Genomic DNA, 15,984 nt, shown 5'->3' with positions numbered 1-15,984 from the left:
TGTCTTTTGTTTCTTTGTCTCTACATCCAGCATTCTGACTAAACACAGGGAGAAGGGGAGACTGGTGTCTGTATTCCTTTGGATACCTAACTAACAAGCCCAAGGGCTTTTGTTTCACTTGCCAATTTTTCCTTTGTAGTAGGTTTCTCTTTAATTATTTCTTAACCAGTTTTGTATTTTTCAGTGTCTTCTTTATCTTCCTACCTTCCCGTACTTGGCATCCTAATTTGTAGGATGCCTCTGTAAAAATCTGGGGAGTAACTGCGTTTAAAATAAGGAACTATAAGGAGGTATGTAGAGGTCACACAGATATTTGGGCTTAGTCTGTGTGCCAGCACTTTACTGTGAGCTGTGAGGAATGTAAGGGTGTATGGGGCATGGCTCTTTCCCTTAAAGATCTTAATAGCCAGGTCAGGAGCAAAGAGTTCCCCACTTGAGGATTCAGGTACTGCCTGAATTAAGTGGCACCTTTTCTCTCAGTAACAACTCATTGCTTTTCAGTCAGACCACACGGTGGAGCAGCACCGTGTGTGTGTCACGTGGTCTTCTGCCCTCATTCTGAGAGATAGGCTATGTTCTTAGCATAGTAAAAACCCTGCTCAAGTAGGTTTTCCTCCACATGTTCATCCACAAAATATCTGAACATGTGCTAGGCTTCAGATGCATACCTTTGAATCTGCTGATTATTCAGTTTTTAAAATGTTTATGAAGTGCTGAGTGCTTGGGGGTAAGACTGGAGTTTCATAGGGCTCCTATAAGTGAGAGACAAATTACTAAGGGGCCCTGAGATAACACTTGGCATTTATTGAGCCCCTACGATGTGCCATGCACCATGCTGGGTGCTTAACGTATATCATCTTCCATTGTGTTTAATCCTCATTACGCCTATGAACTGTGTTCTGTTACCCCTGTTTTATAGATAAGGAAACTTGTAGACAAAGACAGGTGAAGCCAGTCTTCCAGGTGTACATGGTTCATGAGTAATAGGCTTTGGGTAAAGCCCCAGATCTACCTGAAGCCAGAACTCTTAACCACTGTGCAAAAATTGAATGCATCTTGAATGAGCATAAAGACCACATTCACACTCTGACTGAGGTGCTCAGGTGTTGCTTCTCCAAAGAGAGACCCTTTGAACTGAGCTGTTTCCATGGGTAGAGAGAGGATCGGGACTTTGCTGAGCCTTGAGAAAAGGCAGGAGAGCGGTGAAAGGGACCCTTGTCATTTTGAGTTTGCAGACTTTACATCAGTAACTAGCTTTTGTGGAGTGAGGAAGGAGGGAAAAAAAAAGAATTGCCTTCCTAAAATTCCTTTTTCTTCATGATTTCTGGACCTTCTTGATGCTAACATTCCTCGAATGCCAAAGAACTTTTAAGTGCCCATAAAGTGTAGGTTATCTTGAGTAATATGAACAGAAAATTCCACGGACTGAGGAGCCTGGTAGGCTACAGTCCATGGGGTCACAAAGAGTCGGACATGACTGAGTGACTTCACACAATATGAACAGAAAGTGTTGGAATTGAGTGAGAGGAGAGATCACTGGAACAGGACAGTCAGCTGGGCAGGTGGGTCTTGAGCTGGGCCTTAAAGCATCAGTGGAATTCAGAGGAAGTGAAAGGAAAAGAGAGGGAACTGCACAGGAGGGTCAGAGTGAGTAAGAGGCAGAGGAGACATTCCTCCTGGTAGCGTGGAAGGTTTAGGAGTCAGGCTGTAAGGCTGGTGTCCGAATCTGTCCAGGCTGCTGTAACGGATACTGTAGACAGGGTGGCTTGTAAACAACACTGTTTTATATCTCATTTCTGGAGGCTGAGAGGTTTGGCTGGCAGATACCGTGCCTGATTCCTAGTTCATAGATGACCATCTTCTCCCTGTGTCCTCACATGGTGGAAGGGGATGAGGGAGCTCTCTGGGGGCTCCTTTATAAAGGCACTGAATCCCATTCATGAGGACTCCACACTCATGACCTAATCACCTCCCAAAGCCCCACTTGCTAATATGGTCACATTGGGAATTAGGTTTTAACATGAGTTTTGGAAGAAGGCATTCAATCTGTAGCAGCTTGAAATAATTGGACCAGGGTAAGGTGGGATCTAAGGCTGTGGTGATGTGGTTTAAAGCTGATGTTTTAAAGATCCTTGATCTTTGAGCAGATTAATATGTGATCTGAAGGAGGTAGTATTTTAAGAAGATTGAAAGAATTGACAGTTCTGGAGTAGTCTGTACCCCTCAGGATCAGAACTATTTCCTTGCTTTAAATTATACCCTTCCAGAGTGATTTGGAAACCAGAGAAATTGTCCACTAGCTAGAGGGCTAGAGTGTGAGCTAGGGTGATGGCTGTGGTTAGAAGAAGAAAGGTCGGAAATTGCCCAGAGCTTATTAACAGGGCTGGAGCTCAGTTTTAGAGTGGGGAGAAGACTGTAAGAAGAGGGGTTGAAAGTGAACATTGGCTCCTTTTTATGGTTGTAAGAAAAAGAATTCCATTGGCAAGGAGAGAAATCCAAAGAGAGAATTATTTGGGGAGAAGGAGGATTATACCTAGTGGTTTTGTGAAAGCCAGGTCCACCACACAGGGAGGCGGAACCAGGTTCTCTGGGAGAGATGAGGACCCTAGAGAAGGATGAGAGAAGTGTCCGTGTTCTGCTTAGGCTCACTCCAGCCTCCAGCTGTGTGGATGAGTGTATAGCCAGGAGAGAAGAGAAAAGGCCTCAATGCCCTCTTCCTCGTGGGAAAGAGGGTCTAATTGTTGGAGCAGAGAATGGAGAGTTCATGAGAGACTACATGATGTATTTTTTAACTGGTCAATTAGAGTGTCTCAGAGTTTGAAGTAAAAATAACTTGGTAAGATGTTTAGAGATACTCAGTGAAAACTGATCCAAGAGTGCAGCCAGTGCTTGAGTGTTTCCATCTGTAGACATAGTCTGACTTTTTGGAAATCCTTTCCAAGTATATTTGGTTTCTATCTTTAAAGTTTAAAAATGTCATATAATTATTATATTTAAACAATACTATTTCCCTCAACAACAAGTTTCCACACCATGGTTCAGATGACAGTGTGAAACTGAAAGTTGAGCTAAGTGTGGCATGAAGCCTGCTAGGTAGGGAGGATTTCATACTGACAGAAGCCTGGGAGTAGACCTTTCTGCCCTCTTCTTAGTGCTGCGTTTTCCCCTCTTCCCACACATGAGGATTTGGTCTTTCTTATCTGATGTTTTCCCCCTCCTCCAGGTGCCCAGATGACTATTATGAGCCAAGCTTGTGCAGAAAGGTGTAATATAATGAGGCTGGTAGACCGTCGGTGGGCAGGAATCGCCAAAGGAGTGGGCACTCAGAAGATCATTGGAAGGGTACATCTAGGTGAGTGAAGGGTGCTGGGGGTCTTTGTAGTGTAGTAGACTTTAAAAATTCCTTTTGGACAGGGGCGTCTGATCCAGCACGCCTAATCCTTAGAATTTTAGATCCTGTATGTTATCGGAATTACACATGTAACATCAGTTCAGCTGGTTACAAAAAAAGAAACCACTAGTCCCCTATGTACTTCTTTTATGTCCTGCTCTTCAGAGATAATCCCTTTCCATTGTTTTAGCTGATTTCTTTTGGGGTTACCTCCATTTTTCTAAATAATATGATTTCAGTGCTATACTGACATGACTACGTAAGTACCATTGAGAGCTAAGCCATTTAGTTGAAAAAGATTGTTTTTCCTTTCATGTCTAGTGTATTTTCTCAGAATTAGTAGTTGTCCTGCCTGTGAATGTGTGTCATTGGTTTTTTTATGTTACTCATCCCTAAACATTTACTAGTGTGTAAATCTCCTTTACACATGTCACCCTGTTGAAGAGGTTTCTTTCAGCCTAGCCTGGTGGTTCAGGGCTGTTTCATAGCTGCTGTTTTGGAATCTGGGTCCTGAAGGGTACCTTTTGCTTCAGTCTTAACCCTGGATAATATGGATCCCATACTTTTTTTTTTTTTTTTGGCACACCTCAGTTTATTAAAGTACATCTTCCAATAACTTCCTGAGAAAAAGGGCACAGGAATAAAGTGGGTCCTTAAATATCAGAGCATTATCTTTCTCTACATTCTACCAGGCTAAGTTGGAAATCACTTTCCTTCATGATTTTTATCGGTGTTGCTTTGGAGAAGCTGGCTGCTATTCTAACTCTTGATCATTTACATGTGAGATTTCTCTTCCATTTCTGAAGCTTATAGATCTTCTCTTTGACCTCAGTGTTTTAAAATTTCACAATGAAAAAAATAAAATTTCACAATGATGTACTTGGATGTAGATCTCTTTTCATCTACTGTGCTAGATAACCTTTCAGTCTGGACAAATGGTTCTGATTTCCTCCCCTCTGGGATATCTGATATTCAAGTAGAATAATCTGCTATCATGGACTTGTCCTCTAGTTTTATTTTCTTTCATTGTGTTCGGGGAAAGAAAACAAGATTTCTTCAACTTTGCCTTCTAACCTTTATGTTTGGTATGGTTTTCTTTCATATTAGATGGTTTTCTTAAATCTCTGGTGATCCTTGGCATCTGCTCATGTTGAAGAATGAGACACCAGAAGGCTGTTAGGAAGATTAGTTGGGTGGGCAGCCCTGGTTGATTGTGGGTAATCTGTAATGGGATGGAGAAAAAGGCTAGTCTCAGTAAGCTCCCACTTAACCCGCCTTCTCCCCACGCACCTCAGTTTTCAGTTTGGTGCTTTTTGTTGTATCTCTGTCTTCCTCTATGCCCACCTCTATTACAAGAGCCTCTGGTTCACCCTCTTAAGAAAATAAACCTCTAGTCCGCTATTGAGGGGAGGTGAGTAGTCACCTGGCTGAGTAGAGTGTGGGAGGGGAGCCCCAAGGTCCGTCTGTGCTGCCATAGACCTGCAGCTGGTGCTCCTGCTTGGGGCTCACTCCACCCCTGTTGGCAGAGGTATTTGTTTCAACCAGCTCATCAGCTTCTTGAGAGTTCTGTGATGTTAGAAAGGGTTGCTTCTTAGTTTCTTACTGTAATCTGCTTTCTAGTTCCAGAATTGTGTTTCATTTGTCTCTCCCATTGTGTTTGGCTTAAGTGATTTGTGCCTTTAAAAAGAAAAAATGACTTTTTATTGTGGCTTTTTTTACGAGTAAATTGAGTTAAGTAAGTTATGTTCAGTCCTTTCTCTTTAATCAGAATTGTTCTTTTTTTGTTGTTTTATTTCTTTTCGTTATCCATGTAAATGCTCATTATAGAGAATTTCAAAGCATAGATGTGAAAAGAAGTGAAAAATAATTCTTTTAAGTGAGACTCAGTAGGAGCATCCAGACATAACTCTTTCTGGCATCTTTTTCTTGTAAACGGTGATCATGTAATATGTTGAATTTTATACTTCCTTTTTAGAAAAAGTAGCATTTCCCAAATGCCAGTATAAATTTCATAAGCATCATTTAAATAAATGCATAGCATTCTGTTGTATGGGTTTAGTGGTCAATCTTTGGAGTATATTTTCCCCCGAATATTTTGTCATCATAACATGGACATGCATTTTTGTTTAGTTTTGATCCCTGCCACCCCCTTAGTTAAGATTTCCCCTCAGTGAAACTACTAAATTCAAGATGGTGAATACCTTTTAAAGCTCTTGATGTTGTTAACTGTTACCAATCTGATTTCTCCAGCACTAATTGAATATTCATCTTAATATCCTTATACAATCAAGTATTATTAGTTTTTGTAGATAAACAAGTGGTTTTTCATTTTAACTGTAAGTTACTTTTCTTTCATTGCAAGTGATAGTTTTTCTACCCTTTTTCCTTTTCATATTTCTCTTTCATTTTTCCTATTTTAATACATTTGTCTATTAGTCTCCATGTTTTCTATTATTGATTTCTGTAGAATAAGGATAGTTTAATACCTTATCCTTCTATACTTTCTTACACACAGTAGGACTGAAATTGGGGAAGAATACCACAAACCAGTTGCTTCAGAGTCTGAATTCTTACTGTTTTAAGGTTTTAGTGAGAAGATAATAGGGAACAAAATAAGTACCAGTCTCTTGTGTCCTTTTGGTTGGAGAACTTGTACCGTTTTGCAACTTTGGCTATGATAGGTGTCAAGAAAACCTTATAGCAATAAGGGAAGTCTAAATAAAGGAAAGATAGAACATGAACAGGAAGGTTCAATGTGTTGAAGGTGCTACTTCTCCCACATTTGTCAACAGAAACATTGTAATACATTCGAAACTCCAATAAATTGTTCTTGTGTGTGTGTGTGAGACTTGATGCGTTAATTTTAAATTTTATGTAGGCCCTTTGTGGCAGGAGTAATCAGGATACACTGGAATAACTTCTCCTGCTAGATATCATTATTATATCTGGTATTATTATTTAACTTATATGTTGAGTATATCATATGAAATGCTGGGCTGGATGAAGCACAAGCTGGAATCCAGATTCCCAGGAGAAATGCCAATAACTTTAGTCATATGTAAATGACATGACCCTAATGTTAGAAAGCGAAGTGGAACTAAAGAGCCTCTTGATGAAAGTGAAAGAGAAGAGTGAAAAGCCTGGCTTAAAACTCAACATTCAAAAAATGAAGATCATGGCATCCAATCCCATCACTTCATGGCAAATAGGTGGGGAGACAATGACAGACTTTATTTTTTTGGGCTCCAAAATCACTGCAGATGGTGACTGCAGCCATGAAATTAAAAGACTCTTGCTCCTTGGAAGAAAAACTGTGACTAACCTAGACAGCATATTAAAAAGCAGAGCAATTTCTTAGCCGACAAAGGTCCATCTAGTCAAAGCTATGGTTTTTCCAGTAGTCATATATGGATGTGAGAGTTGGACCATAAAGAAGGCTGAGCACCGAAGAATTGTTGCTTTTGAATTGTGGTATTGGAGAAGACTCTCAAGAGTCCTTGGACTGCAAGGAGATCCAACCAGTCAACCCTACGGGCAATCAATCCTGAATATTCATTGGAAGGACTGATGCTGAAGCTGAAGCGCCAGTACTCTGGCCACCTGATGTGAAGAGCTGACTCACGCTGGGAAAGATTGAAGGCAGGAGGAGAAGGGGGCGACAGAGGATGAGATGGTTGGATGGCATCACCAACATGATGGGTGTGAGTTTGAGTAAGCTCCGGGAGATAGTGAAGGACAGGGAAGCCTGGCATGTTGCAGTCATGGGGTCGCAAAGAGTCAGACATGACTGAGCGACTGAACAAACAGCTAGATATCAAGACCAAAAGACTAGAACAGGAACAGACCCATGCTTATGTGAACCTTGATAAATGACAGGAAATCTTATGGAGCAGTGGGGAGGTGTCGGGAAATGTGCTCAGAGAATTGGGGATCTGTGTGGAAAAAGGGACAGTTGACAATTGGACCCTGTCTCACGTAACATAGAAAAGTCAACTCAAGGTTGACGAAAGGCCTGGATGTGTGAGGCAACATTGAAGCTTTTATTTTTTTTAAATTTATTTATTTATTTTACATTGAAGCTTTTAGAGGAAAATATAGGTGAATGTTTTATGTAGGGAAGGGTTTCTTTAAAAGATAAGGAAGTTATTTGATAAATATAGCCAATTAAGATTAAGAACTTTTCATCAAAGAAAATGAACAAATAAACTAGGAAAGAACTTAGTAACATACATAACTAATAAAAGATTCATACTTAGAATTGAATTATGCATATTCCGTGTGTTTATATATCCTCCAACTCAGAGTGGTATATAAAAAATTACAGAAACATTGAATAAGCACTTTAAGAGTAAACTCAAATGGTTAGTGTGTAAAAATTGCTTTATCTCATTAATCAGGGAAATAGAGAATTACTTGCCATATTTTAGATCGAATAATATTGAGTGTTGGGAGAAGGTGGAACAGTGGCACCTTTCCAAAACCACTGGAAACATTTTGTAAAATAATTCAGTATCAAGTAGAGCTGAACCTAATATATCCCCTAAAACCCTGTATGTTTTTAGAGTATACCATTGAGACGCTCATGGCATGCAAGAATACTTATGTTAGCATTGCTTATAGCAGGAGAAACTGGAAGCAGCCTGGAAGTTCATAGCACCAAAATGGATAAATCAGTGGTGGTGTCTTTTAGACATTACAGTGCTTACTCGTGCTTACTCTTACTTACTCTTTGAGGTGGGGTAAGTGAAAGAAATATAGTCACATGCATCCACAGGAATAAAATATCTCAAAATATCTTTTGAGAAGAAGCAAGTCATAGTTTAAAACCACAAAACTAACCAAAATGTTGCTTAGGCATCATACAAAATATTAAGAACTATTTAAAAAAAAGGCAGGGAATGTTTAGCATAAAAACCAGGATAGGTGGAAGGGTTGGAGGAGGAAAAGAATAAGCTGTGAACTTCTTAGTTTTCTGTTTCTCAGCCTGGGAAATAGATGCATGGGTATTTGTTTTATTATGCTTCATACTATATATGTATGTATCTCACATACTTTTCTGTTCATAAGATATATGTACACATATCTTAAATGTGTACACATATCTTAGTTACTCAGTTGTGTTCAACTCTCTGTGACTTCCTGAACTGTATCCCTTCAGGCTCTTCTGTCTATGGAATTTTCTAGGCAAGAATACTGGAAAGTGAAAGTGAAGTCGCTCAGTCGTGTCCGACTCTTAGTGACCCCATGGACTGCAGCCTACCAGGCTCCTCCATCCATGGGATTTTCCAGGCAAGAGTACTGGAGTGGGGTGGGGGTTGCCATTTCCTCCTCCAGGGGATCTTCCCCACCCAGGGATGGAACCCACATCTCTTGCATTGACAGGGTGATTCTTTACTACTGAGCCACTTGGGTTTCCCAAGATTTAGTTAATAGCAAAGTAATTTTCTTAAAAGATCCTATATATAAAATATGAGGAGTAATTCAGGAAGGGAGGCAATGCAGGAGACTTCAAGCAAAGAAACTTGATTATAACAAGCAGTAGTAAAATTGGAGGAATTTGTCTTGATCTTTTTTCTTTTTAAAGATAGAGTTATTGATTGATTTATGGCTGCTCTAGGTCTTCGTTGCTGTTTGCAGACTTTCTCTAGCTGCAGTGAGTGGGGGCTACCCTAGTTGTAATGCACAGGCTTCTCATGGCAGTGGTTTCTCTTATTGTGGAGCACAGGCTCAAGGCACGCAGGCTTCAGTAGTTACAGCTCTTTTTTTCTTTAAAAAAATTTTTTTTTTCTAACTTTAAACTTCTTATTTTGTTTTGAGGTATAGCCAGTTAGAATTGGACATGGAACAACAGACTAGTTCCAGATAGGAAAAGGACTACGTCAAGGCCGTATATTGTCACCCTGCTTATTTAAATTATATGCAGAGTACATCATGAGAAACACTGGGCTTGAAGAAACACAAGCTGGAATCAAGATTGCTGGGAGAAATATCAATAACCTCAGATATGCAGATGACACCACCCTTATGGCAGAAAGTGAAGAGGAACTAAAAAGCCTCTTGATGAAAGTGAAAGAGGAAAGTGAAAAAGTTGGCTTAAAGCTCAACATTCAGAAAACAAAGATCATGGCATCTGGTCCCATCACTTGATGGGAAAGAGATGGGGAAACAGTGTCAGACCTTATTTTTGGGGGCTCCAAAATCTCTGCAGATGGTGATTGCAGCCATGAAATTAAAAGACGCTACTCCTTGGAAGGAAAGTTATGACCAACCTAGATAGCATATTGAAAAGCAGAGACATTACTTTGCCAACAAAGGTCCGTCTAGTCAAGGCTATGGTTTTTCCAGTGGTCATGTATGGATGTGAGAATTGGACTGTGAAGAAAGCTGAGTGCCAAAGAATTGATGCTTTTGAACTGTGGTGTTGAAGAAGACTCTTGCAAGTCCCTTGGACTGCAAGGAGATCCATCCAGTCCATCCTAAAGGAGACCAGTCCTGGGTGTTCATTGGAAGGACTGATGCTGAGGCTGAAACGCCAATACTTTGGCCACCTCATGCGAAGAGTTGAGAGTTGACTCATTTGAAAAGACCCTGATGCTAGGAGGGATTGGGGGCAGGAGGAGAAGGGGCTGACAGAGGATAGATGGCTGGATGGCATCACCGACTCGATGGACATGAGTTTGGGTGAACTCCGGGAGTTGGTGATAGACAGGGAGGCCTGGCGTGCTGTGATTCATGGGGTTGCATTGTCAGACACTACTGAGCGACTGAACTGAACTGATAGCCAGTTAACAATGTTGTGGTAGTTTCAGATGAACAATGAAGAAACTTAGCCATACATATACATGTATCCACTCTCCCCGAAACCCGCCTCCCATCCAGGTTGGCACATAACATTTGAGTGGAGTTCCATGTGCTGTACAGTAAGTCCTTGTTGGTTATCCATTTTGAATATAGCAGTGTGTACATGACCTTCCCAAACTCCCTAACTATCCTTTCTGGCATCCATGAGTTTGTTTTCTAAGTCTGTGAGTCCCTTTCTGTCTGTAAGTTTGTATCATTTCTTTTTCGATTCCACATGTAAGAAATGTCATACACTGTTTCTGCTTCTCTGTCTGACTTCACTCAGTAGACTCTCTAGGTCCATCCATGTTGCTGCAAGTGGCATTATTTCATTCTTTTTAATGACTGAGTAATATTCCATTTTATATATGTACTACATCTTCTTTATCCATCTTTTTTCAAATTCTTAATGCCAGCTTTCCTCACCAGGTGAGCATGTATCCTAAAGGTATCACATATCAAGCCAGGTCTTGTGAGTATTATTTCTACCCAGTCCATTTTATGAGCTGATGCTGTCATTGGTTTTTAACTGGATTATTTGTCTTACTGAATTTTCATACTTTACTCACTTGTTTGAATGCTTTGGCTTGGCTTTGACTGACTGCACAGAATGATAGATACATTTCTAAACTTTCCCTTGAAAAAATGATAACCTCTTCCTATCTTCATGTGCTTTAGCTCAGGTTCAAATTGAAGGTGATTTCCTGGCATGTTCCTTCTCCATACTTGAGGAACAGCCCATGGACATGCTTCTGGGACTGGATATGCTGAAACGGCATCAGGTAATTAAGAGTTTCATTTTCTTTTCACATTGGCTTTTTGTGACGTACGTCATTATTACTGCACATTCCCTTGGTTGTGTATACTGAAAAACTAAGAAGCATGACTTCAAACCTGGAAAGGTCCTTAATTGATGATATTGTCATACACAGTTTGAAATTATGTATCAGTAGAAATAGAATCTTTTTGTGAAATCTTTCTGAATCTATTGAATCCTGCCATCCGTTTTGAGACTATAGTGGACAGTTTGGTTCTCTTGTGTAATTTTTAGTTTCTGGGTTGTTCAAAGTTGCTAAGTCATGTCCAGCTCTTTGCGACCACATGGACTCAACACTCCAGGCTCCTCTGTCCTCCACTACTCACAGAGGTTGCTCAAATTCATGTCCGTTGAGTCAGTAATGCTATCTAATCATCTCATCCTCAGTCACCTGTTTCTCCTTTTGCCTTCAATCTTCCCCAGCATCACCGGAGGAGGAAATGGCAAACCACCACAAGTTTCTTGCCACAAGAACCCCATGAACAGTATGAAAAGGGAAAAAGCTTCTGAGTAGAACTCAGATAATTTTTTGATGGATTTGTAGGGCTATGTACATAATACACAGTGATGATTTTACTGCGAGTATAAGTTTAGTAAATCCTTAGTAGTTGATCAAATAGTACTTGGGAAGAAGAGTATCGAGATTAAGGGAAAAGGTTACATAAGATGTTGGAAATGGAAATGTTTGTTTAGTACAGGAAGAATAATTTATAAATGTGTTCATCTGCAGTGGTTTTTATATTTCTACTCTGAAGCCTAATAATGTGTTGAAATAAACTCATTGAAGAAGGAATTAATGTGCTCTTGGACAATAAAAATTCACATAAGGTTTCATATCTTGTCAATATTTTTATGTCACTAATATTTTTTTAAATTGTTTTATTGCAGTATAGTTGATTTACATTGTTTTGTTAGTTTCTGCTATACAGCAAAGTGAGTCAGTTATATATATATATCCATTTTTTTATATAGGTTATTATATAGGTTCCTATATAGGTTAATACAGAGTATTGACTATAGTTTCCTGTGCTGTACAGTAGGTTCTTATTAGTTATCTGTTGTATATATTGTACTGTGTATATGTCAATTCCAGTCTCCCAATTTGTCCCTCCCCCTCTTCCTTGGTAACCATAAGTTTGTTTTCTATATCTGTGACTAAGTTTCTATTTTATAAATAGATTCATTTGTACCATATTTTTAGATTCCACGTATACAGAATATCATATATTTATCTCTGTCTGATTTACTTCACTCAGTATGATGGTTCCTAGGTCCATCCATGTTGCTGCAAATGGCATTGTTTCATTCTTTTTTATGGCTGAGTAATATAAAAATACGGAATGCTTCACAAATTTGCATGTTATCCTCGCTCAGGCAATGCTCATTTTCTCTGTATCATTCCAGTTTTAGCATATGTGCTGCTAAAGCAGCACACTAATTTTCTTTTCTAAATGTTTAATATTAAATTCCCACTAAAATATATTGAATCAATACTCTAATCAAGGTACAGAATTTTAAGTTGAAGGAATGAGTGAATATAAATACAATCCAATTAAATCTAATTTATTAACATTGCTAATCTTTCCTTTTTTCTTTATTTTTATTTTATTATTAATTTTTTTAACTTCCCCTATTTTTAAGTCATGGTATAGACTAGCAGTCTCCAGCTTTAACATATGTGTGTAATTGTCCTATATTAAGTAATCGTAAAAATATACTGAAAAAGAGGCTAGCAGAAACTCAGAATATTTTTTTATAGTGCTTGCCTTGTCCATGTATGACTTTTGAGACCATTGGTATAGACTTTAAATATAAGCTGTACTTTTTACACTTAAGCAAAAATGTGCAACTATAAAAGTGAGACATACCATTTATATAGTTGTATATATTTTTTAAAAAGTCATTTATATGTTTCTAAAAGGTGTGGCTGCGGATTATGCCCGTTAGTTTTCCAAATTTTTTGCAGTGAACAGGTGTTACATTTAAATTCAGATGTGAATCATTTCTGTATTTGACAAATAAGTGTAAAGTATATCTCATAGAGATTATTCTGCTATACAATTTAAGTATTTTTAAAAATTCTAAATTAACAGTGTCATGTAGATTAAATTTAGGTAAAATCGATTTTGTTTTGAGTCATCTCTGTCGATGTTGTTCTTTATAAATGGAGTTATGAAGCTCAGGGTCATAATTTTCCTGTGTCATGTTTTTTTCTGCTATCATCTGTCTTTGGTTTCTTCTTTCTAAGTGTTCCATTGACCTCAAGAAGAATGTACTCGTGATCGGCACCACAGGCTCAAAGACCACCTTCCTTCCCGAGGGGGAGTTACCAGAATGTGCCCGGTTGGCATATGGGGCCGGGCGAGATGAAGTACGGCCAGAGGAGATTGCAGACCAAGAACTGGCAGAAGCCCTTCAAAAATCTGTAGAGGATGCAGGTATTTGGAATGGCTGAGCTTGCGAGTAATACTCTAGTTATTGGTGGGTAAGCCAGTGAAGTTCGGGCTTCAAAGGGGAATAAGGACCAATTCATAATCCATCTCTTCGTCCTGTTGTGGGTGTGTTCTTGTCTTCTTACCGCCTCCTCACATCTCCACATACAAGATAGAAAAGCTTCCGTGTTTCAGTAGCTCCAGAAGCAGCTGTCCATTGGTGTGTGCAGGATACATTGGGGAGTTCTTTGCCTTTGCACATTTTGGTGGGACTCTTAAAGAATCTTTCTTGTCTTTTTTTTTTTCCCCCTGAAGAAAATTATAATAGTAAGCAGACATTTCCTTTTGAGTGAACATTTCCTGGAAATTTTCTTTTTCATTTCTTAGGCCCATTTATATTGGAGGATGACATTGTGTCTGTGACTGAGCAGCCCCAACTTTAATATGTACTGAAAGTGCTTCCACCTAAGTTTTCCTCCTCCGCCACCTGAGTCTCAGTTGTAGCTTCTTTAAAGAACAAGCCAAGTTTTCTGGGCTAAAAGTGGAGGGATGCAGTTACGTTGAAATCTCATGTCTGTGGATAAGTTTTTTTCCCGTCTGTTACATATCAGTGACTCTGGGATATATTTTCTAGAAGCTGAAGAGAAGTTTGAGTTATTTTAATGTCTTGAGCTGTAATTGTTCATTAGTGACTAACATCACACATGGGATTTGCTGATACAGTAAAATATATTAGCACTGTAAGTTAAGGGAATAGCTTTCTCCTAAAGACCAAAAAAAAAAAGATAAGAGTTTTAACAAAAAGCAGCCAGATTTTGCCAGTACATGTCACTGGAGAACGTTCAGTGATGTCAACGTTGAGACTCTTTAGAGTAAGTGTGAGTTGCAGATGGAGTTTCCAAGCTGGCTTTGTTCAGAATCTATTCCACCACCACCTTTTGACTCAGTTTACATATAAAATATAACTTGGGTGGTGATTTAGTATTTTGTATGAAGGGGAGAATTTTGAACAATCTGACAGATAATAGTTTTAACCTTACCTACAAAGCAAGCTTGAATGGGTTTGACATACTTACATAGAAGGTGTTGTAACTTGTCATCTTAGTTATAATGCTATTTATTAATAAAATGAGCGTGTATATCATTTTGTGAAACCTCTATTCTTTCCCCCCACAGTTTTGGTGCTTTCATTTGAGAAACACCTGCTGACAGTAGCTTAGTGCCTTATAACCCACTAACCTCAGGCCCATTTACTTTGGAGGATAACATTGTGTCTGTGACTGAGCAGCCCTAACTTTAATATAACCGTTACCCTCTTTGAGTAATTATTTTCTTTTAATAAAAAGTTTAGGAGATTAAAATAGAAGCCACAGATGTTTTCAGCCATTGTGAAGTGCGTATACGTTTTAAAAGATTAAAAGGAAATGGCTGTCTTCCCCTGTGATGACCTTTTGTTACTGACAGGATATAGCTTATGCTAATTTTTGTAATGTTTAAATAGTGAGATAATTCTTCAATATCATATTGTATTTGTTTAGAACATCAGCATCCTACTATTAATCAGAATCACCTAAGTGTGAATATAGTAGATAAATATATTTTTCCCTAAAAACTGTCTCTTTGGTGTGGATACTCTATACAGAATATCTTTATCTTTTCTATTGATTAAAACATAATTTAAAAATATTAATTCAGAGTATTCGAAAAAATAAAGAAGTTAAGCCAGGATAGGTAATCAGGTTTGGATTATTTTTCTTCTAAAAATAAATCTCAACCGAGAAAGAAATGTTGAAAGTTACTGTCAAATGTGTTCACTCACTTTTACTCCGTAAGATTTCCATATCATGTAATTCCATCTATGGATCTATTTTTTTCATCTCTTTCACGCGTTTGCCCATGAATTCTCTGTGTAGGTGTGGAAAATTAATTTCTTCCCAAGTTCTGTTGAAAATCTGTTGATGTTGACATATTGCTTTATGTATGGTGAGAGAATTAGAGCAACTAGCAAATCTTTTTGTGGTTCAAGCTACAAGAACATTCCCCCACCTTGCGTCTGCAGTTCCTGATCTTAAAGATGGCAGAGGAATGGAAACTGTAACCCTGCATGCTGTGTGGTTTGCATTGTTAACCCAAGTTTGCTTGTCTGTTTCCTAATTCAAACAGAGCGTCAGAAGCCATGATGCATGTAGTGTGTGTGTGCTGCAGCTGGAGTGGGCCCCAGACCAGGTATTTATAGACACCACGTTAAGCCTCCACCCAGTCATCGTCTGTGGTCTGAAAGTCTTTGTATCCGCAGCAGATCTAAAATATAGCTTCTGTCATTCACCAGTTCACCTTGTTTAATCTGGTTACAACTAGCCTGTGTGTGTATATATATATATATATTTGTATGTTGGCATACATACGTATCTAAGCACAATTTACCATTTAAAATTTTATCAGTTATCCCAGTGAAAACAGATGACCATTGTGAATATCAGCATCATAGCACTTTGTTGTTGAAG

At 38.8% G+C, this 15,984-nt stretch overlaps 1 protein-coding gene and 1 non-coding gene across 5 annotated transcripts in view; one reads left to right on the top strand and one right to left on the bottom strand.

Annotated features, from left to right (window-relative positions):
- Nucleotides 1-15,984, top strand: part of DDI2 (DNA damage inducible 1 homolog 2) — a 43,391-nt gene that overhangs the window by 17,209 nt on the left and 10,198 nt on the right. For 2 of the 4 annotated variants that reach the window (XM_061383172.1, XM_061383173.1), the window contains 3 exons: nt 3,224-3,352; nt 10,910-11,013; nt 13,297-13,486. In XM_061383172.1, the coding sequence (XP_061239156.1) occupies nt 3,224-3,352; nt 10,910-11,013; nt 13,297-13,486 (423 nt within the window). Of the gene's footprint in view, nt 1-3,223; nt 3,353-10,909; nt 11,014-13,296; nt 13,487-15,643; nt 15,707-15,984 lie in introns of those variants that run through there. The other 2 variants (XM_061383175.1, XM_061383174.1) reach the window with 2 other exon arrangements.
- On the bottom strand, nt 12,378-12,481 carry LOC133228324 (U6 spliceosomal RNA). Its single transcript, XR_009730180.1, has one exon. It is a non-coding gene; the product is annotated as a U6 spliceosomal RNA (small nuclear RNA).

This window comes from Bos javanicus, chromosome 16 (assembly GCF_032452875.1).
Source record: "Bos javanicus breed banteng chromosome 16, ARS-OSU_banteng_1.0, whole genome shotgun sequence".
NCBI classification, from domain to species: Eukaryota; Metazoa; Chordata; class Mammalia; order Artiodactyla; family Bovidae; genus Bos; species Bos javanicus.
This window is presented reverse-complemented; position numbering and strand designations above follow the sequence as displayed.